This window comes from Rhinolophus sinicus, chromosome 1, assembly GCF_057876585.1.
Source record: "Rhinolophus sinicus isolate RSI-liver-muscle chromosome 1, RSI-T2T, whole genome shotgun sequence".
Classification (NCBI taxonomy): Eukaryota; Metazoa; Chordata; class Mammalia; order Chiroptera; family Rhinolophidae; genus Rhinolophus; species Rhinolophus sinicus.
In genome coordinates this window covers 125,671,804-125,699,387 of record NC_142501.1, presented here as the reverse complement: position 1 = coordinate 125,699,387, position 27,584 = coordinate 125,671,804, and the positions used below count along the sequence as shown (strand labels likewise).

At 35.2% G+C, this 27,584-nt stretch overlaps 1 protein-coding gene across 1 annotated transcript in view; it reads right to left on the bottom strand.

The window, feature by feature from the left end:
- GPR158 (G protein-coupled receptor 158) overlaps positions 1-27,584 on the bottom strand; it is a 390,742-nt gene that overhangs the window by 27,900 nt on the left and 335,258 nt on the right. The window contains exon 7 of the mRNA XM_074324946.2: positions 1,092-1,330. Within this exon, the coding sequence (XP_074181047.2) occupies positions 1,092-1,330 (239 nt within the window). The remainder of the gene's footprint in view (positions 1-1,091; positions 1,331-27,584) is intronic.

Below are 27,584 nucleotides of genomic sequence, written 5' to 3'. Positions count from 1 at the left end.
ATCAGGATGATTGGCTTTATATATTATCATTATAACCATTCCCTTTATATACTCACATTGCTTTATTATTACAGATAGCAGGCCTATAAGATTCCTAAAATATCTTGTCTAGAAAAATATTATTCTGGGTAAATGGTAAACTAAATACACATTTTATTAGGTTCTAGAAAAATACTAAACAGGAATATTCAACCAACAATTGCCAAATATAGGGAGACAGAAAACAGGAATTAAACTCATGTGTTTATTTTTAACATCTGCCAAATAAAATTAAGATTTATCTCATGCCTTACTGAGGGGAATGGCAACAAGAAAATAATAAAGGTTTGTTTTCTTTTTTTTTTTTTTTTGGTATCTTTGGAGGCTTAGCTTAAAACAGCTGAATATTAACAACAGAAACATTCCTATGGATATCTCTTCTTCAGTTTTCATAAAAGTGAGGTACCAGAAGAATAATCTGTGTTTTTGGCCAAAGTCACCATGTGGTTCTTCTAAGGGCTTCAGTTTCTCAGGCACATAACTCTGACTACTTCTAAGTAGCCTGGCTTTGTTTTTGTGTAATACTGGACCTGCAGAGAATTTCTAAGAAATTATTTTTAGAGGAAAGATAAATTAGTTAGATTTAGCAGAGAAAACCTCCACACAAAAAGTGCCCTAGATACCAAGTCTGATATACCGTAGGACCAAAACTGTAGAAAAAAATGCCAGCATGTTTCCCTTTTTCTCCGAATTAAAGAAATAAATCAAGAGAATAGCTACTGTTAATCAAATGGGAGCACACTGGTAAGATGGAAAGCAGAAAGTCCTTCATGCTGTACAAAGAAGTTGCCTTTATTTACTGTATAGCGCCTTCTTGATTTGCTTGATTATATTTTCACAATAATGCTACATACCTTTGAAAAAGAATGGAAACTTTCAGAAAAAGTTTACATTCCACATATCATTATTGTCTTTTTCATGATATTGTTTTACTAAAACCATATTAGGTGACATTCCTTTAGACTTAGTGAAAGGCTTCTAAAGAACCTCATTTTAATGCTACTGGAAAAAAACAACAACAAGACAATCACACCAAACAAGTGACCACATACCAACTGCTGTCATGTAATCCCAGCGCTCAATGAGGCACATTTTGAAGATGAGGTGATCAGATGTTTGCCCTTGGCCAATCAGTGAAATCTGCCCTTCCAAATTCTGGCAAACAGATGAAGTCCAGCCAACAAGAAACCAAAATACTACCAGGAGTATTACTGCCAGCATCCTCATGACCCGTCCACCAGTCATATATGGAATCCGTTGGGCTGTTCGTGAAAGAAACACTTTCAAAACCCTAGGAAAGCAAGACATCAAAATGTGAAGGCAAACCTAAAAATCAGAAAATAAAATTCTAAAATATCTTATTTTCCTAGGTGAAATTTAAACCCACCAAAACCTACTTATGCAGAATTGAAATGAATAAAACCAGAAACACTTTTTATTTTCATTTAATTTCATTCTAGTTTATCTTCCAATGGCAGAACAAATATCCTTCATGAGAGGAGAGTGAGTCAATAGATTTGTATAGGATGGAATTCTTTTCAATATGTCTTCATATTTCAAGACAAATTCTCAGGACCATAGAAAGATCTAGGCAAACATTGCTCAAACAGGGTTTCTAAGCGTTCAAAAAATAGTCCTAAAAGAGAGCAGTTGGATTTTACAATATTACACTAAGTCGAAAATTTCCTGAACCAGTTATTGTTTTTACAGTAGAGTGTTATGAAAGGTATTTTCTGTAAATCAAATTATATGACCCCTTCCATAGTCATTTTATCACATTACCAAAAATAGTAATTAAATAAACATGAAAACAATGATAGGGGTATTTAAATACTAGGGTAACTGAATAAAATCACTACATTAAGGAAGAAATTGGGATGAGCTATAAGAAATGGAGTAATTCTTAAAATTTGAGGTTGTTTTCATGTAAATGTAACTCACATAAATAGCCAGGATTGAGATGAATTAGATAATATCTAAGAACTATTTCATCTCTAAATATATTGTGTGAAGATGAAATCCAACCTCACTGTAGTGATCCAACCACCCACTCTTTATTTAATTTCACTTCCAGAATATTCTTAGCTGATTTGAACTTCCACTCATTCTGATATTTTGTATCACAAAATTGTTACTTGAATAAACCACCATAAGTAATTTAAAATACTATGAGGATATCTATAATCAATTTCCAAAAGGCAAAAATAAATTCTTTTCCCCAACTTTTCTATTTGCTACTCCACCTTATTCTTTCAACATTTTTTTATGAACCATTCATATGAATTCTTCATACAAATCATTATAAATCAGTTTGGATGCATTATGTTATTTTTCTCTATATATAAACCTTTGGTAGCTCTCCCTGAATTAACACAACACATATAGTAAAGTGATTTTCTAGCAGATTCTTTTTTATCATTTCCCCTCTATATGTTTAATGCCATTTTCCTTCATCTAACCCAGGATGAAGTTATTTAATTCTAAACAAAATACTTACGCTCAATTTTTCTGTGGAGCAGTGTCAGAAAGATATGAGTATCAAATAAGAGTACAACAGATGATCTCTTTATTTTCTATTTAACTAGTTCACCAGATTAACAGTCATTTTCCATTCCCCATGTAGACATATTGAGCACTGCCAGCTAATGTGCTACCTCTCTCTGGTATGCCTCAAACACCTCTGCTCCAACCAGCTGAACTTCTATTTGCTAAGAATCAGTTGTATTTGTCCCCAAATTATGCCCATTGTTATAATCTTATATAATTTAAGTAAATCATAAATCAAATAATTATATGTGACTGAAACAAAAGGAGACTTATTTATATAAAATATCTTGAACACTTTGGTAAGACTCCATAAGAGTAAGTCACTAAAATGAGCTGTTAACATAGGGGAAAGTGAGGAAATTTTAATACATTGGAGTGGTCAATAAACATAAAAACTAGAAAGAGTCTACACCCAAATGATTTAAAAAAAACACAAAAACACCTCTTGAGAGTCTCACTACTCTTTAAAGAACCAACATTATGCATTGTAGTGATTTATGCTAGAAACAGAACAATACATGGCAAACATCAGACCCATAGACAAAGAAAAGGCCTTATTCAAAAATATTGGTGAATGATTATTCGTATGTTTTAAATTATAGTGTCTATACACTTATTTAATGTCTTCCTGCTTTAAATAATGTTATCAATTAATTGACCAATTACTAATCCCATAAGGTGGCTTCTATTATAATCAGTAAATCAAAAGAATCAAAGAACTCCATCTTAGAAATGAGAGAAGTTTCTTGGAAAATTAATATTTTTGCCATTGCCAATCTTATTTTCTCTAGGAGAAACTTGCAGCCACTATATACACATGATTGTTTCTGGTTGTACCTGGATGAATTCTATATTTTGAGTGACTAGAATTTCAAAAGAAGGAATCTGACTCATTTTTCTGGTCTTCTATATTTTGACTAGAACAGAAAAAAAAAGAATTGTTTCAAATTCTAGTTTGACTCAATCTGACTATCTGAAGTATGATTATAAAGAACAAACATTTATATAGTGACAAGCGTATGGTAGGTATCATGTTAGATAACATGGGACTCATAAAATATGGTTTTTGTCTTCTAGAAACTTACAGTCTAACTAGAAATAAGTGTTCAAATAGCTACCATATTAAACAGCATATATTATATGTTGTTTGTAGCTATTAAATCTAATAACTTAATAGAATAGGTGGTATTGATTTGGGCCTTCATGGATATCAATAGGTAGAAACGGAGAAAAGTGGAGAAGACAAAAGGAGATAGAATACCCCATAACACAGTACAAACCAGAGAATATTAATTGTCATTTAGAGACAATGGGTGGAACTGTTTGGCAAGAGGGGAAGTTTTTTTCTTCAACCCACAGGAACTCATGGGGATTTTTCAAGTTATTCTGAGGGGTTTTCATCAGGTTGAGAATCATTGCTTCATAGAAAAATAGTTATGATTTATATTTTCTTTCCATGGACAAGATGTGGGAAATCATTTATTTTTTTGATACTTGAAGACTTTCACAATCCACATTGAAACACTAAAACTCAAAGAAAGTTAATAGTGGATTTAAAAACTAACTTTAAAATACTTCCTCAAAATACTTTAAATTATTTCTTAACCAGATGAGTTTGTTTTTTTGCAGAGGAATCTTATATGAACCCAGTTTGGTGACCTTTCAATAAAAAAATTCCACTTCTAAATTATCAGAAATTTTTTTATGTTTTTCAGATGACCCTTTGGATATTTATTGTATAGTCTGAGAATTCAAGATTGTTATAGATCCCACAATTTCATTTCCAGAGAGGAAAAACCAAAGCAGAAGTCCTCATGAGTTTCCTGTTATTGATTTTACTGGCTTTCAAATACTAGGAAACACAGTAACACAACTCTGCACTTTGCTATAAGCATTTCAGGACATTGGTTTTTGTAAAATGGAATAAGATGTATTTTTTAGAATTGCCTTAAAATAAAATGAGAAAATTTTGCTGTATCTTTAAAAAATGAGCTATTGTTAGTTTATATGGGTTCACTCCCTATAAACTAAGTTCGAAAAATGAAATCCTTAGGTATGCATTTATATGAAATACCGCTGTATAAAAATACAATCAGTAAACTTCTTATATAGATTAATTTTTCGACTGTTTTTTTCATATATAAATCTTTAGGCTATCTCCTGTTGGAAGGTTTCACTATTTCTGTAACATGTATAAGAGGACTGCGAGAAATTTCGAGGACTTAATATCAAAAGGCATTTAAAGTATACATTCAATATGCATCATTAATAGTAGGTTAGTTCATAGAAATTATGTTGAAATTATGAAAAAAATAGGGCCACCTAGGAATTGATTCACTGCATTGTCTGTCTCTACGTTTTCACTTTCCACACATTCCTGGTTTGAGTTCATAAAACTCCACTGTAAGGACTTGTACTTAGGTTATAAATTACCTTCTTCAGATACAGTATCTTGATAGTGCTACTCCTTATTGTACTTGATCTCCCTTCAGCTTCTGGCACAGCTGGAGCACTTGGCTTCCATTATGTCACATTCTCTTGATTTTCTTCCCATTCCTCTGACAGCAACTTTTTAGTCTCTATTGCAGATTCCTCTTCCTCAGTCTTTCCATTAAATGGTAGTATTCCTCAACAATCTCCTGAATGTAGCCATCTGCTATTTTTGTTCTACACATTGTACCTAGAAAATTTGATCTACTCCCGTTTCAGTTACTTACATGCTGGCGAGTACCAAATCTGTATCTTCAGGGTAGATCACTCTCCTGAACTCAAAATCTGTATGCTCAATGACCTACTGGACATCAACAGGTCCCCAAATGAAATCATCCTTCTTTCCACTCCTCCCTCCTCTAACCCACTTTTCTCTGGTGTCACCTGTCTCAATGACTAGTACCACCTAATTGCTCAAAGCAGATATTTTTCCCTCATCCCCATTGCAGATATCGAATGAGTAAGGAAGAATTTAATTTCGACCTCTTAAATATCTTTCAAATCCTTCTATTTTTCCCTCCACCTTCACTGCCCCCACACTGTTCCTGACCATTAACCTGTTCCTAGAGTAGCTTCCTGACTATTCTCCTTATTGGTCTCACCCACCTTTAATCCACACTCTACATTGAAGCCACAAGGATCTTTCTAAATTGCACTTGTAATCATGTTGTGCTCCTGTTAACAGTCCTCCAGTGGTTCTCCATCCAAATCCTAGCTCCTTGGTACGGTAAAAGGCCCTTATAAATTGGTTGCTCCTTGCCTCAGCAGTTTCATTTCTCATCACATCTTCTTCCCATGGTCCCTGTGGATGATATGCAGCTTCCCCTATCTGAACCTTTGCACTTTCCTCACTGCGCCTCCACCCACATACAACACCTAACTGAGCTAATTCCTACCGATTCCTTCATGGCCCAGTTTAGATGATTGCTATAGGCCAGTGGTTCCCAAACCAGGAGCATCAAACTATCTGGTAAGTTATTAAAAATGTGAATTCTTGGGTCCCATCCAGACCTACTGAGTCAGAAACTCCGGGGAGTAGAGCTCTGAAAACTAGATTTTAACCAACCCTTTAGGTAAATTCGAATGAAGACTACAGTTTGAGAACTGCTACTCTACTGTTTTCCCCAACAGGCCTGAGACTGGTGCAGGTAGTCTTTCCAATGGGCTGACAGCTCTAGCCTGTCAGATACATTCTTGAGCTTTTATTATTTTGACTCCAAAATTTAAAATGTCTTATAATAGACACTTTTCCATTTTCAGAATATTTGCTTTTGTTTGTGATATTGAGGTATCTCTTTTGTTTACTAAAAGGAATATACATATACATCCTCCAGCCATCCAGTCTTCTGTTCTATGAATTTAATTGGAATAATCCTAAAGGTCTCCATTGGAGTCAAATTTCTATTAATTTTACCGCCTTCCTAGAAATTCCAGAGAATAAATGCTTGTGATGAAAGGTAGGAGGTAATTATTGCCTCTTACAAATGTAAAGCCACTCAGTTCTGCACAAGAGGCCTGAGAGTGAACCATGCACAAAAAAAGCTGGTGTCAGTTTGTTTTCAAAGGTCACACGCCCTCAGGTTCATTAAGCTTTTCATCGATTTCTCAAAATTTCATTTTCAGAAGTAAACTAAAGCTATTTCTTGACACATGACATAAACAAAATAAAAGACAAAAATCATATGATTATATCAATAGATGCAGAAAATGCATTTGACAAGCTATAACATTTATTTATGATTAAAACACTTAATCAAATTGTTATAGCAGCAAAATACCTTAATGTAATAAAGGCCATATATGACAAACCCTCAGCTAATATCATACTTAATGGTGAAAAACTGAAAGTTTTTCCTCTACGATCTGTAACAAGACAGGGATGTCCCTCTCACCACTGTTATTCAACACAGTATTGGGAATCCTAGCCAGAGCAATCAGGCAAGAGAAAGAAAGAAAGGGTATCCAAATTGGGATACCCTTTATACAGGGAATAAAAAACTCAAATTGTTGTTTTCTGCAGATGACATGATGCTTTGTATAGAAAATCCTTAAGATTCCACCAAAAAACTATTAGAGACAATAAGTAAATACAGTAAAGTTGCAGGATACAAAATCAGCATACCAAAATCCATTGCATTCCTATATACTAACAATGAAATTTCTGAAAAAGAAATAAAAAACCAATTACTTTTGCAGTTGCAACAAAAAGAATAAAATACCTAGGAATAAACTTAACAAAGGATGTGAGGGACTGAAAACTATAAGACATTATTAAAAGAAATTGAAGAAGACACAAAAAAATGGAAAGATATTCCACGTTCATGGATTGGAAAAATCAACATAGTTTAAATGGCCATAATACCCAAAGCAATATACAGATTTAATGCAAATCCCCATCAGAATCCCAATGGCATTTTTTAAAGTAAAAAACATGTGGAATCACAAAATACCCTGAAGAGCCAAAACAATCCTGAGAAAAAAAGAACAAGGCTGGAGGTATCACACTCCCTGAGTTAAATTTATGCTACAAAGTGACAATAATCAAAAGAGCATGTTATTGACAGAAAAACAGGCACACAGACCAATGGAACACAATTGGAACCCAGAAATAAACCCACACATATATGGACAGATAATTTTTGGCCAAGGGGCCAAAACATACAATGGAGAAAAGAAAGTCTCTTCAATAAGTGGTGCTGGAAAAATTGGAAAGTCACCTGCAAAAGAATGAAACTAGACTGCTATCTGTTACCATATACCAAAATTAACTCAAAATGGGTCAAAGACCTAAATATAAGACCCAAAACTATAAATTGCACAGAAAAATTCATTGGTACTAAATTTATGGACCTTGGGTTTAGAGAGGATTTTATGAATTTGACCTCAAGGGAGAGGAAAGTAAAAGCAAAATACATGAATGGGACTATATAAAATGACAAATCTTCTGCACAGCAAAAGAAACCATCAATAAAACAAAGAGGCAACCAACTGAATGGGAGAAGATAACATTTTTGATAAGGAGCTAATGTCCAAAATATATAAAGAACTCATACAGCTCAACAACAAAAAAAAGCACAAATAATCCAATTAAAAAATGGGCAGAACTGAATAGACACTGCTCCCAAGAAGACATACAAATGGCCAACAGATACATAAAAAAAAATGCTCAACTTCACTAGCTATTAGGGAAACACAAATCAAAAGCACAATGGCTCACACCAGCTTAGAATGGCCACTATCAACAAGACGAGTAATAACAAAGAGGAACAGGACTCCTCATACACTACTGGTGGGAATGTAAATTGATCCAGCCATTATGGAAAACAGTACAGCGGTTCCTCAAAAAATTAAGGACAGAATTACTATATGACATAGCAATCCCTCTTCTGGGTATGTACCCCAAAAATCTGAAAACATTTATCCATAAAGATATAGGTACCCCTATGTTCATTGCAGCATTATTCACAGTAGCCAAGACATGGAAACAACAAAATTGCCCTTCAGTAGATGGCTGGATAAAGAAGATGTGGTACATATATACAATGGAATATCACTTGGCCATAAGAAAAGCTGAAATACTGTCATTTGTAACAACATGGATGGATTTTCAGATTATCATGCTAAGTGAATTAAGTCAGACAGAAAAAACTGAGAACCATATGATTTCATTCATATGTAGCATATCAAACTGAAAGCAACAAAGGAAGAAGACAAACAAAAACTCATAGACACAGACAATAGTTTAGTGGTTACCAGAGGGTAAGGGGGTAAGGGGTAATAGATAAGGGTAAAGGGGGTCAAATATATAGTGATGGAAGGAGAACTAACTCTGGGTGGTGAACACACAATGCAATATATAGATGATATATTACACAGAAATATACACTTGAAACCCACATAATTTTACTAACCAATGTCACCCCAATAAATTTAATTAAAAATGTTGTCTTTTTGGATATTTCATATAAATAGAATCATAGAATATGTAGTCTTTTATGTCTAGCTTCTTTTACTGTGCTATTGGCCATTTGTATATATTATTTTATGAGTCTGTTCAATTCTTTTATATTTTTTATTCTATTATTTGTATTTTCATAATTTGTAGAAGAACTTTACATATTATGGATAAAGTCCTTTATCAGATATATACAGTAAATATTTTCTCCCTCTCTATGACTTGCCTTTTTCCCCCTTTTTTAAAATTGAGGTAAAATTGACAAATAACATTATATTAGTTTCAGGTATACAATATAATTATGTGATATTTGTATATATTGTGAAATGATGACCGCAATAAGTCTAGTTAACATTGTCACCATATCTATAATTACACAATTTTTTTTCTTGTGATGAGGACTTTTAAAATCTACTCTCTTAGTAACTTTCAAATATGGAATACAGTATTATTAACTATAGTCACCAGGCTGTAGATTACATCTCCATGACTTATTTTGTAACTGGAAGTTTGTACCTTTTGACTCTTTTTACCAATTTTGCCCAATTTCCACCCCCCACCTCTGGCAACTACTAATCTGTTCCTTGTATCTATGAGCTCAGTTTGTTTTTTTGTATTTTTTTTTTTAAATTCCACATAGATTGCCACGGGGATACAAAAGTCAGTTTGGGGAATATAATCAATAAGGTTGTAAAGATTTTGTAGGTTATCCGATGGACACTTGTTTTATTAGGGAGACCACTTCAGGGATGATGTAGATGCCTGATCACTGTGCTGTACACCTGAAGCTGAAGCTGAATAATAATGAATGCCAACTATAATTTATATATATATATATATATATATATATATATATATATATATATATATATGTATGTATATGTATGTATATATATGTATATATAGTAACAAGAAGTGGAGTACAGCATTAGGAATAGAGAGAGTGAAAATGTATCGACTGTATGCGATGTCAGAGGGATAGTAGATTGGGGCGGGGGTTATCACTTTGTGAAGGGCATAAATGATAAATGTCTATTACATTCTTTTGTACACATTAAACTAACAAAAAAACCACATATGTGATTATATGGTATTTGTCTTTCTCTGTCTGACTTATTTCACTTAGCATAGTGCCCTCAAGGTCCATCTGTATTGTCGCAAATGAAAAGATTTCCTTCTTTTTATAGCTGAATAATATTCCATTGTGTATTATCTATCTATCTATCTATCTATCTATCTATCTATCTATCTATCTATCTATCTGTCATCTATCTATCTAGAGATATATCTATATACTCTAGATAGATACACACATACACACACATACACACACGTGCATATAGTATCATGCCATCTGCAAGTAGTGTCAGTTTTACTTCCTCCTTTCCAATTAGGATGCCATTCATTTATTTATTTTTTATTTCTCTCTCTCTGTCTCTCTCTCTCCCTCTCTCCCTCTCTGTCTCTCTGTCTCTCTGTCTCTCTCTCTCCTCTTCCTAAGTGGCTACAACTTTTAATACTATGTTGAATAAAAATGATGAGAGTAGGTATCCTTGTCTTGTTCCTAGTCTTAGAGGAAAAATTTTCAGCTTTTCAACATTGAGGATCATGCTAGCTGTGGGCTTGTGACCATACATGGCCTTTATTATGTTGGGGTATATTACCTTTATACCCACTTTGTTGAGTTTTTATCATATATGAATGCTGAATTTTGTCAAATGCTTTTTCTGCATTTATTGAGACAATCATATAATTTTTAACCTTCATTTATCACTTTCCTGATAATATCATTTGATGTACAAAAGTTTTTCATTTGGTGAAATCCAATATATCTATTTATTTTTCTTTTGTTGCTTGTGCTTTTGGTATCTCTTCAAGGCTATAAATATTTATACCTATTTTTATAATTTTAGCTCTTTGATCCATTTGAAATGAACTTTTGTATATGGTATAAGGTAGAGGTCAATTGTTCTTTTGCCTGAGGATATCTGGCATTGATCTATACGTCTCTTCCTAGGCCAGTATCACAGTGTCTTGATTGCTGTAGCTTTGAAGTAAGTTTTAAAAATCAGGAAATATGACTGCTCCAAATTTGTTCTTTTTTTAAAAAACATTGTTTTGGCTATTAGGGGCGCTTTGCATTTCCATGTGAATTTTAGGACCAACTTGTCATATTCTGCAAAAAAGTCAACTGGGATTTTAATAGGGATTAGATTGAATCAATTTGAGGAGTATAGCAGTCTTAAGACACTAACTTTTGCAAACCATGGTCAAGGGATGTCTTTCCATTTGATTAGGTCTTCTTTAATTTCATTCAGTAGTCTGTAGAGTACCTGTCTAGCAGTTGTTTTTAAATGTATTCCTACATGTTTTATTTTTACACTACTATAAATGAAAATTTCCCTTAATTTCAATTTCAGATTGTTGCTAATGTGTAGAAATACAACTGATTTTTTTTGTATATTGATCTTGCTTACTGCAACATTACTAGCTTTTTTGTAGATTCCTTAGAATTTTCTCTACAAAAGATCATGTCATCTGCAATTAGGTTTACTTTTTTCTCCAATTTGGATGTATTTTATTTCTTTTAGGGGCTTACTTGCTCAGATGAGAACTTCCAAAACAATGTTAAATACAAGAAATAAAATCAACATTCTTTTCTTGTTTCTGAATATAGAAGGAAAGATTTTAGTCTTTCATCATTAAGCATGATGTCAGCTGTGGGTTTTTCATAGTTTTTAGCTAATTAGGAAGTTCCCTTCAATTCCTAGTTTGTTGAGTGTTTTTATCATGATGAATGTGTTGATTTTGTCAAATGATATTTCTTTGTTTGTTAGGATGATCATATGGTTTTGGTTCTTTGTTATATTAACATATTCTATTACATGGACTGATTTTTGTATGTTGAATTACTTACATTCCTGGGCTAAATCCTACCTGGTTGTGATGTATAATGCCTTTTTATAGGTTGCTGGGTTCTGTTTGCTAATATTTTGTTGAGGTTTTTGTGTCTATATTCATAAGAGATGTTAGTCTGTAGTTTTGTTTTCTTGTGATATATTTGTCTGAGTTTTGGTGTCAGGGTCATGTGGGCCTCAGAATGGATAGGAAAGTGTTGTCTTGTCTATTTTTCAGGATGGTTTGTGAAGAGCTGTTGTTAATTCTTTAAATCCTTGGTATAATTCATCAATGAAGCCATCTAATATTGGGCTCAGTGTGTGTGTGTGTGTGTGTGTGTGTGTGTGTGTGTGAAGGGCTTTGATTTTTAATTCAGTGTCTTCACTTGTTTCAAGTTTGTTTAGATTTTCCATTTTTTCTTGAATCAGTTTCTATAATTTGTGTCTACCTAGAAATTTCTAGAATACGTGTGCTTCTAGTATTGAATTCCTTGCTGGAGCAACTGCAGTCTTTTAGATTTGAGACATGTGAATTGTGAGTGCTGGGCTTTAGGGTAACCAGAAGACAGATAAGGAACACAGGTAATACTATATAACACCATCAGATTCTCAATTGCCCTTTTTAATGTAGTCTAAATACACGAATTAAAAGGTAGAGGTTGCCAGATTAGATTAAACAAGCAAGGCTCAACTATATGTTTGTTTGTTTGTTTTTATAAGAAATACACTTTAAGCATAAGACAAAAATAGGTTAAATGTAAAATGATGAAAAAAAGATATCCCATGCTAACAGTAGTTAAAAGCAATCTAGACTGGCTATGTTAATATCAGACATAGTAGATTTCAGAGCAAAGAATATTACTAGGAATAATGAAGGTCATTTCATAATGATAAAGGAGTCGATCCGTGAAGATAATACAACAGCTCTAAATACTTATGCATCTAAGAACAGAATTTTAAAATACATGAAGCAAAAACTGAAAGAACAGTGAGGGAAATAGGCAAACAAGAAATTTCAAACTATTCTCTAAATTATTAACATGACAATTTGAGAGGAAATTAGTAAGGATATAAAAGACTTAAACATCACTGTTGAACAACCCCCAAACAACAGAAACGTGGCCGTGAAACATTTACCAAGATAAATCATATTCTGGGCCATAAAACAAGCCTAGTAAATTTAAGAGGATTCAAGCCATACAAAGTATGCACTCTGACCAAATGGAATTGAATTAGAAATCAAAACCATAAAGATTTGTGGGAAATCCCTCAACATTTGGAAACTAAATGGCACTTCTGAATAACCTGTGTGTCAAAGAATAAATCAAATTTGAAATTATTTGTACTGAATGAAAATGAGAACATAACTCAGGTATTATGGACTGGACCCGTGTGAATGCTGGGGGAGGGACAGCAGAATAACCAGAGGCCAGGTGAGCAGAGTCCATCAGAAGAAACAGAAGTGGTTCCATACAATAACACAAGCTGAGCCCTTGCCTTTGGGCCCCAAAACAGCAGGCAGGTGATGGCAGCTAACAGCTTGTAGAAGCAGACCATCTCACGTTGGCCTTTAAAAGCCTGTCTGCCCTTCTTTTTGCTGCGCGAAGGAATTGATCTTATTTCCCGCTTATTCTCTTACATCTCCTTCATCACGTGAGGGAAAGAAATATTGCTACTTCAGTTCATCCAAGATTTGTTAGTTGCTAACAAAGAATATTAGGAGAAAGTATTTATCAGCTATAGTCTCTGTCTCTAAAGTACTAATTATGAATTACCAGGTGGGTTTTAATTCATAATTTTAAAGTTGATTAACACACACTCAACTGCACACACACATATGCAAGCTGAAACCATACCAATCCAAGCAATAAAACAATCTCATGTTTCAAATTTGACATATAGACCCTAAACTGTATATTCTAATGCATGCCTCTTTCTAGAAATCTAGACATAAAATTCTGATGTTGCAATTAGAAATTAGAGCATATGTATATAACAAATGAAAAAAAAAAGTTTAACGTTGAAAAGTTTGAATGCAGATGTTATTAAAATAGTGTATTTCAAAGTAACATGTCATAAAACAAATCAAGTAGGACACCTAAAGTTAGACAAAATAAGTAAAGCTTTAAGTCTCTTTAGTTTTCTGAGTAAGATATTTACTCAGTTCCTATTTTATTGATATATAATAGTTAATATGTTATGAAAAGAACAATGAAAAAATAAATTTTGCTTTTATTTTTAATTAAAAAAAAGATACTCATTGATTATAAAGGTTCTTTATGAACACAGACCTCTAGTTAATAAAAGACATCTTTTATAAATGCATTTATATTTCCCAATTTTTGTACCTCATATGTGTAGACTAAAATAAACATATTAATTTATAAATGGAATTATTCAAGGCAGAAACCTTTAATTAGCTTCTGAAAGTGACATGAATCTACCAACATAATTAATTGTATTTAGGGTCACTCAGGGGGGTCCTTGGGAAACTAAACAGGGCAGTGTGAAAAGAGTCATTAGAAGGGGCAGGGTAGGGTGGAATGAGCAGAGGGAATTGTCTTCTCCTCTAGCTTTTCAGAAATTTTATAATAAGAGAGTAACTCATTGGAGCTTAGGAAATTTTATTTTCATATTTTCTGGGGGAGCCAGTCATAATAAAAAGTTGTACGCAAAGTCCCATAGGACCCAGACTCGGGCAGCTTTGCGAAAGATGAAAAGCTTTCCAAGAAAAGGAAGATGAGTGCAGGCAGAAGTGAGAGGACATCTTTTGCTTATTTCTCGGATTTTCAATGGCCTCCTTTCTTCTAGGTTCTTTCAAGCAAATGAGTGATGGGAATGACAAAAATGTAAGGCCTGCAAAGCTAAAAAAAAGATCTGTAAATAACTTGACTTTTTATATAACTACTAGTTATATATCTAGTTATTCAGTTTCTGAAAATGAATTAGAATCAGAATAGCACACAAATAATTCTGTGCATTAGCATAAGCCTTTATGGTACATTCCACAAAAGCGCTTCATGAACTCATGAAATTATGAAGCAAATTTACATTGTTAAAAGCATTACTTTTGATCTTTCTTGTTTCATAAAAAAAAAAAAAAATCAATAGCAAAAATATCTCTAGGGAAATTGTTTTAATCTCAAAAAGCCCAGGTTGGCACATGATGAGTTAAGAAACAGAAAAAGAGAAAGTCAACTTATTTACAGATCTTTTTCTTTTTTAATTTCTTAAAATGTCAGTATTAGAGATAGTACTGAAACATCAAACTGAAATCTCTATTCTCTAAGATTTCATCTTAAGCATGTCATTTTTCTGCAGGGCATCTAGTTATTTTCTAGTATATGCTAAGCATGGGTATATGAGGTAAGTCTCAGATATTTTCTAATTTACCTCTGAGGCTAAGTATCTTTCTTTGGTATTGGAATTTACTTAGTTTCCTACTGACAAAGATTCTCTCCTTGATTAAACTTTAGTCAGGCTCCTCTGAGCCCTCTCCTCAACTGGGCCCAACCTTTGTATTTCCCTGTCTTTGCATTGCCCAATTTTAATAAGAAATTTGTGAAGTCAATTTAGCAAGAATCTCTCACCCTTGATATCTGAGATCACCCTGGCTTGCCTTCATCAAGAACCCTGTCAAGTTGGTTTAGCCCCAAACTTTATCTTATCCTTGATGTTTGCTCTTAGTAATTTTCCATCCACTGAACCCCTTGCCCCTGCTCCCTGACTGTACACCCCCACTTTTCCTTGTTGTATTCGGAGTTGAGCCCAGTCTCTTTCCTGTACTGGAAAACCACACTGTAGTTGTCCCACAGAATAGTCTGTCTTACTGTTCTTTAATAATTCTTTAAAAAACGTCAGAATGGATTAGGGATAAAAATGGCAGTGTGAGGTGAGCCTCTGTAAATCTCCCCTGGAATTTACAACTAATCGAACAACTATAACTCCACAAAGGATTCCCTGCACAGCAGACAGGCAAGACGAAGAGGCCCACTACTGAATTCACACAAAGGTGGGCGAATCACGCAAGCGCAGGAGGAGGGAAGGGAGAAGTGCAGGGACGGAGCCGCGGAGGCTCAGGACACAGACCTAGCTCAGTGCTCCAAGCTCACTGCATCCCGGAACTACCGCAGCTGCAGGAGAGGGAAGAACTCCAACTGCTAGGGCTCCGCTTATGGCCCACAGGGCTGAGGGGACAGCATATAACATGGCTGAACCCAATGCTCATGGCAGAGACCTCGGACAAAAGACTGAGGAAAGAAGGCTGAAAATGGTGGTTTAAGCCCTCACTGCAGAGCAGAGAATGGAAGCCTTAGGCACTGAGACTAGCTGCCCCCTCCCTACCCTCCCAGAGCTCACCCAGTCCCCACCTGCCCTGTGCTAGAAGCAGAATAGTAGCAGTGTCAGATCAAAAGAACAGAATATTTGTTGTTCTGAGAACTGTGGACCGCAGACACAGATTTGCAGCACAACTAGTTCCAGCAAAGGGGAGGGAGCTGTGGAAGCAGGACCAGCTGTGGTGGTGGTCACTGCCATCACTCTGGGCCACCTCTCACAACTCACCCCGCCCCTGGCCCTACCTATCTGGGCACATCCCTGCAGGAGTAAACAGAACTGCTGAAACATATGGGCTCTGAATCTGGTGCAAGAAGAGCTTTGGAGCTTCAAAAGCTCTCTGCATACCCACACGGACACTGCGCCCTGTGACCTAGGTGAACTATTAACAGACGAGAAGCCTGTCTCCCAGGGAATTCCCCCATTCTGTGAGAACCTGGAATAGTGCAGAGAAAACAGCACTACCGTGTGAGAGAGAATAAAAGGCTGCAGTCAGAGAGAAAAACATTCTACCAACAAGTACTGGAAAACAAAAGAAAGACCTCTTTCTATCAGCCTGTTGCAGAAGCCACTTGTGTAGATGTCTAGGAAGAGAAATAATAAACGAATAATAGCCATGAATAACAAAGGCAACAAGACAGCACAGAAAGAAAGTGAAAAGTCTCCAGAAAAGGAACTTAAAGATATGGAAACATGTGATTTAAATGACAGAGAATTCAAGATTGCAGTTCTGAAAAAATTCAACGAGATGCAAGAAAACACAGAAAAGCAGTTTAATGAACTCAGAAACACAATCAGAGAACAACATGAGCATTTTACAAAAGAGATTGAAATTTTAAAAAAGAATGAAGTAGAATTTCTGGAGATTAAGAACTCAATAGAAGAAATTAAGAATGAAATAGCCAGCTTAGGTGGTAGAGTTGACCAGATGGAGGAAAGAATTAGTGACATCGAAGATAGAAACCTGGAAACAACACGGATGGAAGAAGAAAGAGACTTAAGTCTTAAAAGAAATACAAGAACTTTCTGACTCCATCAGAAAGCACAATATAAGAATAATGGGCATACCAGAAGGAGAAGAAAAAGAGAAGGGAACAGAGAATATATTCAAACAAATTGTTGACAAGAACTTCCCAAACTTGTGGGCAGAACTGGATCCTTGAATCCAAGAAGCAAATAGAACACCTAATTACCTCAATCCCAACAGGCCTTCTCCAAGGCACATTGTATTGAAGCTGTCTAAAATCAATGACAAAGAAAGAATCCTCAAGGCAGCCAGGGAAAAGAAGACGGTAACCTACAAAGGAAAGCCCATTAGATTATCATCAGATTTTACAGCAGAAACTCTACAAGCCAGGAGGGAGTGGAACCAAATATTCAAACTATTGAAAGAGAGAAATTATGAGCCAAGAATAATATATCCAGCAAAGATATCCTTTAGATATGAAGGAAGAATAAAGACCTTTCCAGACATACAGAAGCTGAGGTAATTTTCTAATACACGACCTGTACTACAAGAAATACTAAAGGAGTCTATTCAACCACCATCAACAGGGACGATTTGTGACAACCAAAACATAAAAAAGGGGAGAGTAAAGGCCTGGACCGGAATATGGGAATGGAGAAAGTAAGCGTGCTGAAGAAAATGGAATACTCTAAATATCAAACTTTCTTTTACATAAACTTAAGGATAACCACTCAAAAAAAAAAAAAAAAAAATCCAGAACTGAAACATATACTGTAATAAAAGAAGGAACAGAGGGAATCATCATAGAATACCACCACACAGAAATAATAGACAACAACAAAAAGGCAAAGAAACAATGGAGACACAGCCTTACCAGAAAACTAAAGATAGAATGACAGGAAATCCTCACATATCAATAATCACCCTAAACATAAATGGACTGAACTCACCAATAAAAAGGCACAGAGTAGCAGATTGGATCAAAAAACTAAATCCAACCATATGCTGTCTCCAAGAGACACATCCCAACTACAAGGACAAGTATAGACTCAAAGTGAAAGGGTGGAAATTGACACTCCAAGCAAATGGTATCCAGAGAAAATCAGGTGTAGCCATACTGATATCAGATGAAACAGACTTCAGGGTGAAAAAGGTAACAAGAGACAAAGATGGACATTTCGTAATGGTAAAGGGGACTATACAACAAGAAGAAATAACAGTCATCAATATTTATGCCCCCAATCAGGGAGCACCGAAATATTCCAAGCAACTACTAACAGAACAAAAGGGAGAAATTGACCAACACACAGTTATACTAGGGGACTTAAATACATCATTGACAGCTATGGATAGATCATCCAAACAGAAAGTAAATAATGAAATAGCAGCCCTAAATGGACATACATTACATGAAATGGACATAATTGACATATATAGAGCACTTCATCCTAACACATCAGGCTATACATTGTTTTCTAGTGTACATGGAACATTCTCAAGGATAGACCTTATATTGGGACATAAAATCAGCCTCAGCAAATTTAAGAAGATTGAAATCATACCAAGCATATTCTCTGATCACAAGACTGAAATTGAATACCAACTGCAAAAAGAAAGCAGGAAAAAAACACAAATACATGGAGATTAAACAACATACTTTTAAAGAACGACTGGGTCAAAAAAGAAATTAGAGGAGAGATCAAAAGATACATAGAAACAAATGACAATGAAAATACATCCTACCAAAATTTTGGGGATGCAGCGAAAGCAGTTTTAAGAGGGAAATTGATATCATTACAGGCCTATCTCAAGAAACAAGAAACATCCCAAATAAATAATCTCATGTTACACCTTAAAGAACTAGAAAAAGAAGAACAAATGAAACCCAAGGTCAGCAGAAGAAAGGAAATAACAAAAATCAGAGCAGAACTAAATGTAATAGAGAACAAAAAGACAAAGAAAAAATTAATGTAACAAAGAGCTGGTTCTTTGAAAAGATTAACAAAATTGACAAACCCTTGGCTTGACTCACTAAGATAAAAAGAGAGAAGACACTAATTAACAAAATCAGAAATGAAAAAGGGGAAGTTATCACGGACACCACAGAAATACAAAGGATCATCCAAGCATACTGTGAAGGACTCTATGCCACCAAATTCAATAACCTAGAGGAAATGGACAAGTTCGTAGAAACATATAGCCTTCCAAGGCTGAACCATGAAAACCTGGAAAATCTTAACAGACCGATCACCAGTAACGAAATTGAATCAGTCATCCAAAACCTTCCCAAAAGGAAAAGTCCTGGACCAGATGGCTTTACTAGTGAATTCTACCAAACCTTCAAAGAGGATCTAATACCAATCCTGCTCAAACTCTTCCAAAAAATTGAAGAAGAGACAGTACTCCCTAACTCATTTTATGAGGCCACCATTACCCTGATACCAAAACCTGGTAAGGACAGCACAAAAAAAGAAAACTGCAGACCAATATCTCTGATGAATACCGATGCAAAAGTCCTAAATAAAATTCTAGCAAATCGAATACAACAATGCATTAAAAAGATTATTCATCACGACCAAGTGGGGTTCATCCCCGGGGCACAAGGATGGTTCAACATACGCAAATCCATCAATGTGATACATCACATAAACAAAATAAAGGACAAAAATCATATGATTATATCAATTGATGCAGAAAAAGCATTTGACAAGATACAACATCCATTTATGATTAAAACACTTAACAAAATAGGTATAGAAGGAAAATACCTTAACATAATAAAGGCCATATATGACAAGCCCTCTGCGAATCTCATAATTAATGGTGAAAAACTGAAGCCCTTTGCTCTACGTTCAGGAACACGACAGGGCTATCCCCTATCACCTCTGCTTTTCAACATAGTGTTGGAAGTCCTTGCCAGAGCAATCAGGCAAGAGAAAGAAATAAAAGGCATCCAAATTGGGAATGAAGAAGTTAAATTATCACTCTTTGCAGATGACATGATGCTATATATAGAAAACCCTAAAGACTCCACCAAAAAGCTATTAGAAACAATCAACGAATACAGTTAAGTTGCTGGCTACAAAATCAATGCACAAAAGTCCATTGCCTTCCTACATACTAACAATGAAATCTCAGAAAAAGAAATACAAAAAGCAATTCCTTTTGCAATTGCAGCAAAAAGAATAAAATACCTGGAAATAAAGTTAACCAAGGATGTGAAAGACCTATATGCTGAAAACTATAAGACATTTTTGAAAGAAATTGAAGAAGACACAAAGAAATGGAAAAACATTCCGTGCTCATGGATTGGAAGAATCAACATAGTTAAAATGGCCATATTATCCAAAGCAATATACAGATTTAATGCAATTCCCATCAAAATCCCAATGGCATTTTTTAAAGAAATAGAAGAATAAATCATCAGATTTATTTGGAACCACAAAAGACCCCGAATAGCCAAAGCAATCTTAAGAAAAAATAATATTACTGGAGGTATCACACTCCCTGACTTTAGCTTGTACTACAGGGCTACAATAATCAAAACAGCATGGTATTGGCAGAAAAACAGACACATCGACCAATGGAATAGAATTGAGAACCCAGAAATAAAACCACATAAATATGGACAGATAATTTTTCACAAAGAAGCTAAAAACATACAATGGAAGAAAGACAGCCTCTTCAATAAATGGTGCTGGGAGAATTGGATAGCCACGTGCAAAAGAATGAAACTGGACTGCTATCTGTCACCATGTACCAATGTTAATTCAAAATGGATCAAAGACTTAAGCATAAGACTTGACACAATAAACTGCATAGAAGAAAACATAGGTACTAAACTTATGGACCTTGGGTTCAAAGAGCGTTTTATGAATTTGACTCCAAAGGCAATGGAAGTAAAAGCTAAAATAAACAAATGGGACTATATGAAACTTAAAAGCTTCTGCACAGCAAAAGAAACCATCAACAAAATAAAGAGGCAACCAACTGAATGGGAGATTTTTGCAAACAGTGCCTCCAATAAGGGGCTAATATCCAAAATATACAAGGAACTCATGAAACGCAACAACGAAAAAACAAACAATCCAATTGAAGAATGGTCAGAGGACCTGAAGAGACATTTCTCCAAAGAGGACATACAAATGGCAAATAGACATATGAAAAAATGTTCAACATCACTAATCATCAGAGAAATGCAAATAAAAACCACAGTGAGGTGTCACCTCATCCCAGTCAGAATGGCTATCATCAACAAGACAAATAGTAACAAGTGTTGGAGATGCTTGGAGAAAAAGGAACCCTCATACACTGTTGGTGGGAATGCAGACTGGTGCAGCCGCTATGGAAGGCAGTGTGGAGATTACTCAAAAATTTATGAATAGAATTACCATATGACCTAGCAATCCCTCTCCTGGGTATCTACCCAAAAAATCTGAAAACATTTATACATAAAGACACGTGTGCTCCAATGTTCACTGTAGCTTTGTTCACGGTGGCCAAGATATGGAAACAACCAAAATGTCCCTCAATAGATGAATGAATAAAGTTGTGGTATATATATACAATGGAATACTATTCAGCGGTAAGGAAAGATCATATAGGAATATTTGTGACAACATGGATGGATCTTGAGAGTATAATGCTTAGCGAAATAAGTCAGACAGAAAAAGCAGAGAACCATATGATTTCACTGATATGTGGTATATAAACCAAAAACAACAAAAGAACAAGACAAACAAATGAGAAAGAAAAACTCATAGACACAGACAATAGTTTATTGGTTACCAGAGGGTAAAGGGAGTGGGGGGTGGGAGATGAGGGTAAGGGGGATCAAATATATGGTGATAGAAGGAGAACTGACTCTGGGTAGTGAACACACAATGGGATTTATAGATGATATAATACAGAATTGTACACCTGAAATCTATGTAATTTTACTAATTGTCACCCCAATAAATTAAAAAAAAAGAATGTCGGAATGATTATTGTTTAATACTGTCTAAATAGTACACTCACTAGCAAGGAAACAGACCTTTCTCGGAAGCTTATGAATAAATCCCTTTCCTCTGGGACAATGCGGTTCTTAAGAAATGTCACTATGAGTAATTCTCCACTTGAAGGTACTCTACATCCAGAGTAGGCAGCCAGTAAAGATGAGAAATCATGGTGAGCTCAGCAGAAAGGAGGGCCTGAAGTCTATATCATTACCAGGATTTTGCCATTTCCCAGTCAAAATGTAATGTGTACAGCTACATGTTCAAAGGACGCTTTACCGATGCATTATTTTGACTGAGGTAGGAACTGTAGAAAGACGTTTTGAAATTGTTTCACGTTAAAACCATTTGGGTCATAATTTTGGACCTTAAACATTCATCTGCGTGGTGGGGTGAATGCAAGAAGACTTTTAGAAGAATCTTGTGTATGCCGTGGACATTGGCTCAGCCTCCTAAGAACAAAGGTTATTATCATATATGGGCTTTCATAAACGAGGGCTAATCAACACCTTGTTCAATGGTCTGTTAAGGCAGATGGGTCTGCACTCAATAGACAAAGTCTAATAACTGCACTTCTGGCATTTGCCTAAGGCTCCATCTCAAATTTCCTGCCACCCAGTAGTCATCACAAGTTAAGGTACAGGAGACAATCTTCGTTTCTTTATGAGCTCTTAGCTTTTCTATAAAGTCGCACACTTGCCTTCTTTATTTTGCTCTTTTAAAAATTTAGAATATCTTACTGTGTTTTATGTATCCTTATAAGAATACATAAAATAAATAAATATAAATATCTTCCACTTTTCAAAATGTACTAGGAAACATATATATATGTAAATATTTGGTGCTAATGAGCATGGCAGAGAAAACTGCTATGTACTATGCTGTATCCAGAGCAAGGAGTACTGAATAATTCATGAAATGAAAATCCCTCATCTAGAGCCAGAAGAAGGCTTTTTCACAGCTTGCTTAAATATTCATTTTAAATACAGTACAAAAAAGTCTTGTTTTTTTCTTGATTTGCCTTAGAAAAAGAAAAAGGCAATTTGTTTTCAGTAACCATATTATAGGGAATAGAAAAATATTCTTTTAACATTGTTTCTTAATCTCTCTCCATCCCCTTTCACTTAAAACATTTCCTCATTTTGCCTCCTGAAAATATACTTGGCTTTTCTGAGCCTAGAGATATTGCCTTCCCAAGTTTCTTAAAACCAACCAACCAACCAACCAACCAACCAACCAACCAACCAACCAACCAATCAACCAACCTAGCTTAGCAGATATTCTGTCACTTCACACAACCAGGCAGGTGCTAGATGTCCTGTATCATTCATAAGTCCACCATATCTATGGTTACTGAATAAAGTTCTTTTTTATAAATGAACTTCCTTCATTTTTGCCTACTTCACTTCTATTTTTCCTTAGGATCCACAATTGAGTTGCTAAAACCTGTACCATTCTTCCTTATTTCTTTTTCCAAAGAGGCATAAACAATTTTAGGTTCAAGTAAATTGCTTTGCAAAAATGGCCTGCCAATGAGGTGGGGTGGTGGGACTGGTCTACCTCGAGCAAAGATAAGAAAGGGGCCCATTTGTCTGTAGAGAATTTAAGGCAATAATAAAGACAGGTAAAAGTTGGTCTGCTTTTTATCACTGTGATGTGATGGTGATCCTAAATATCAATGATAAAATACTCCTCCCTGAAGAGAAGGATCACTCTTATCCCCTCCCCCAATGTATTACACGCCTGTATTACACTGTTAATAAACAAAGGACTCTTATTAAACTTTCCTTTGGATTGGTATGGTAGTCTTTCCCTGTATGATTCTCAAACGTGGGGAGAGACGACTAAAGAAAAAAGTGGGAGATTTCGTAAAAGTGAATGAAATGTTCACGTTCTCATCCCAGGCTAATATTATTTCTGTGACAGTGTGAGGTCCTGTTCATTTCTCATATTTGCCTCAAGCTTTTATTGCTTCTGGAAGTCTGTAAATATTATAATCAAGCAGTGGGAGATCAAGAGATGAAGAAAGAAATGTGCAAAAGTTTTGCTAAGCCTTGAGGAAAATGGCTGAAATAAAACAAAAACTCAAGTCCATCTTGCCTATCTGCTCGAGGGATATCAACAGTCATTTTATATATCAGTATTGATAATCTCCTTAAGATTTTTTTGCCTAGAGAGGTAGGATCTCCTTTTTTAAAAAATCTTGAAATAAAAAATGAAGTTCCTATGAAAATGAGACTATGACATTCAAGGGACATTACTGCTTAGCCCAGGCAACCTTGATCCCTCAGTCTTCCTTGGGTCATGTCCTCTAAAGCTGGGTTCTTTAGCTTTCCCCATATCCTTTCAATACATGTCCTTTTTGTTTACTTTAGCCATAGTTAGTGTCTGTGGTTTGCAACCAAAACCTCCTACTTGACGTATTTACATATATTGCAATCATGTTTAATCTTTACAACAACTTAACAGGTGAGGTGGAAAAACAATTCTCAGATTAAAGTAACTTATTCTTGGTTGTGTGAATAGTTAATGGCAGAATTGAAATACAATTTGGATTTGTTAGATTTATGTCTTTCTATCATGTTACTACAAAATCTTAGAAGTCCTTCCTCAGGGCCATATGTTGTTTGACTCTAAGAGATACCAACCAGAGATCCTCCTTGCAGTTCCATTTACTAAAACTATCCACCTAGTTCCATTCACTATTCCTATCCACTTAACAAATATTTGAATACAGCTCACTCTTGAATAACATGGATTTGTACCATGTGGGTCCACTTATACATGAATGTTTTTTCAATAAGTACTATAAATATACTTCCCCTTCCTTTTGATTTCCTTAGCAACAATTTATTTTCTTTAGCTACTTACTGTAACAATACAGTGTACAATACATATAACATATAAAATATATGTTAATTGACGGTTTATGTTATTGGTAAGACTTCTGGTCAATAGTAGACTATTAGTAGTTAAGGTTTGGGGGAGTCCAAAGTTATACATGGATTTTTGACCGTGAGGATGGGAGTTGGCACTCCATCCTGCACGCTGTTCAAGGGTCAACTGTATATAATATGGGTGAGCTGCCACATTAAGAAGGGAAGACAAAACTGGTTCAGCCAGTCACTTCCATCAGGCTGCTCACATTCCTCTGAAGTGCTGACTGTTCAGTTTATAGACTTAGACAGTACTGGAATCAGTTACATTTAAGCAATATGGAAAAAAACAATATAATATAAAGCCATATGGTAAAGACAGGCTAAGAATAATTCAGCTCATTAAATTAGAAGCAGTTCCTACTCAATTTAAGACTTCAGTGGGATAATTCTTCACTGCAATGACTTCTAGAGATGCACAGTAACAGAGAAAACAGTTTTGATTCCAGTCTTTAAAATAAACAAAAGAATGATGAAATAATCTGCTTTCCCAAATTCCAGTCCTTTGCATACCATCCTCAAGATTTCTACCTATATCTGCACACCAGCTAATAGGTTCTTTAAATCAATTTTTATCTATTGCTTTAAAATATTTTTTTTTAAAAAAAAAACTTTATGATGAGGCAGAAAAAGAGTTAACAAAATGTGAGCCCGAGGGGAATTAGCAGAAGGTGAGTTGATCAGTACTTTGCACGGTCCACATCCACTCTTGGGGACTCCCTAGGCCTGCGACTATTCCCCTGGGACTGCCCAGGTTCAGCCCCTAAAGATAAATTTTTCTGTCAAAATACCCCTAGAAAAAGGAGATAAGACCATGACCAGAATTATCTGGTTTTTAGCACCTGCGCAGACTGCTGAAGTCTATCCTTAGCTGAACTCTGGCCTCATTATAATACAAATAGAATAAAATTAACATTAAGTCTTGCCACGCCCCCCCCCGCACCCCCCCCCCTGGGTATTCTGTATGTATTCTGGGTATGAGCATGTGCAGAAAGAAACCAGTTATATAACCTGCCCATGTCAATCAAATGACCTCAGTCTATACATCACATCCTCTGCTGTAAGAAAATTACCTATGCTTTTCTACATAAGAAAAACTAACCTGAAGATCAGCAGTTGTTTGCTCTATCTAGACTCTGCCCGAGCAGCTTCTCTGCTGGCATTTTTCCTCTTGAGTAAACTTTCTAACTTCTATTCCTTTGTGCCTTGTGAATTCTTTCTCAACTCGTAAGAGGCCAGGACACTTTATATTGCTACTTTCAATAAAAAACAAACTGATAATCTGTAAACAGAAAGTAACTATGAAATAAATACAGTGAAACAAAGTTAATACATTTTATCTATATAGCACTGCAGTGGAAAGCTGTGAGCCTGAAGCTTGATCTGCTTCTTGTTACAAAGGAAGATCAGGTGTTAAAGACCTACTAGTTCCACACTAACTTTTCTCCTGGAAATTATCAGAAGGATGGAAAGGGAACCTGAATGGAAGTAGTTTTCTCATTACATGATTCAGTGCTATTTAATACTGTGCTTGCATCCCACCAAACAACCTCTTGTAAACCATAGTGTTATGTGTTCCAGAAACTTGAGGACACTCCGAGAGTCAGGGGAATATGAATGTATAATGTGTGGAAAGACCTGATGGAATCAGCGTCTAAGTCTGCATCTGACATTTTCATTCATTCACTCAGCAACTAATATGTCTTAAACATCTCCTATGTGTCAGTCATTGTGCTAAGAGCTGGGGATCCAATAGTAAGACTCTCACTTCCAGGAGAAGGTAAGAGGTAAGTTAGGTAAAAATGAAGAAGACAATTAAGTAAGCAAATCCAACAGATGCTAAGTGCTAGACTCACTGGGAGAGAGGTCATTTTCAGGTCTCAAGAGGCCACCCAATCTTTCAGGATTTCTAGAAGGCTTATTGTCCATTATAAGCTGTCAAGGATTTCTCATTCCCTTTGGTGAGCACCAGTTGAAAAATAGCTATTATATAAGGAATGGAAACCAGAAGGTACTTGAATAGAAAGACACAAGAGCAAAATGTGCTGTGATATGGAAAGAATAATGTAAGCATCAAAAACATTAGAGATTGGTCTAATCCTTTCCTGTTATAGGAAGTAGAAGCCTATGATTTCTTAGAGTTAGAGGCTAAACAGATTTAAACTGGACCTCCTAAAATTCTTTGTAGTATATGACACATATAAGAAAGAAATTTTGAGAATTAAGGATATTTACATTCGTTCCAGAAAGATAATGTGGAGCATTCCCAGTAAATAAGTACCACCTAATCAAAAAAAAAAAAAAAAAAAAGAAATAAAATGCAGATTCATGATCACATTTTAAGAAAGGTTGAAAGAGGAGACATTTAAAGAAAAATATAACATATCATGGCAATTAAGATAAACTGTTGGATAAGCCACA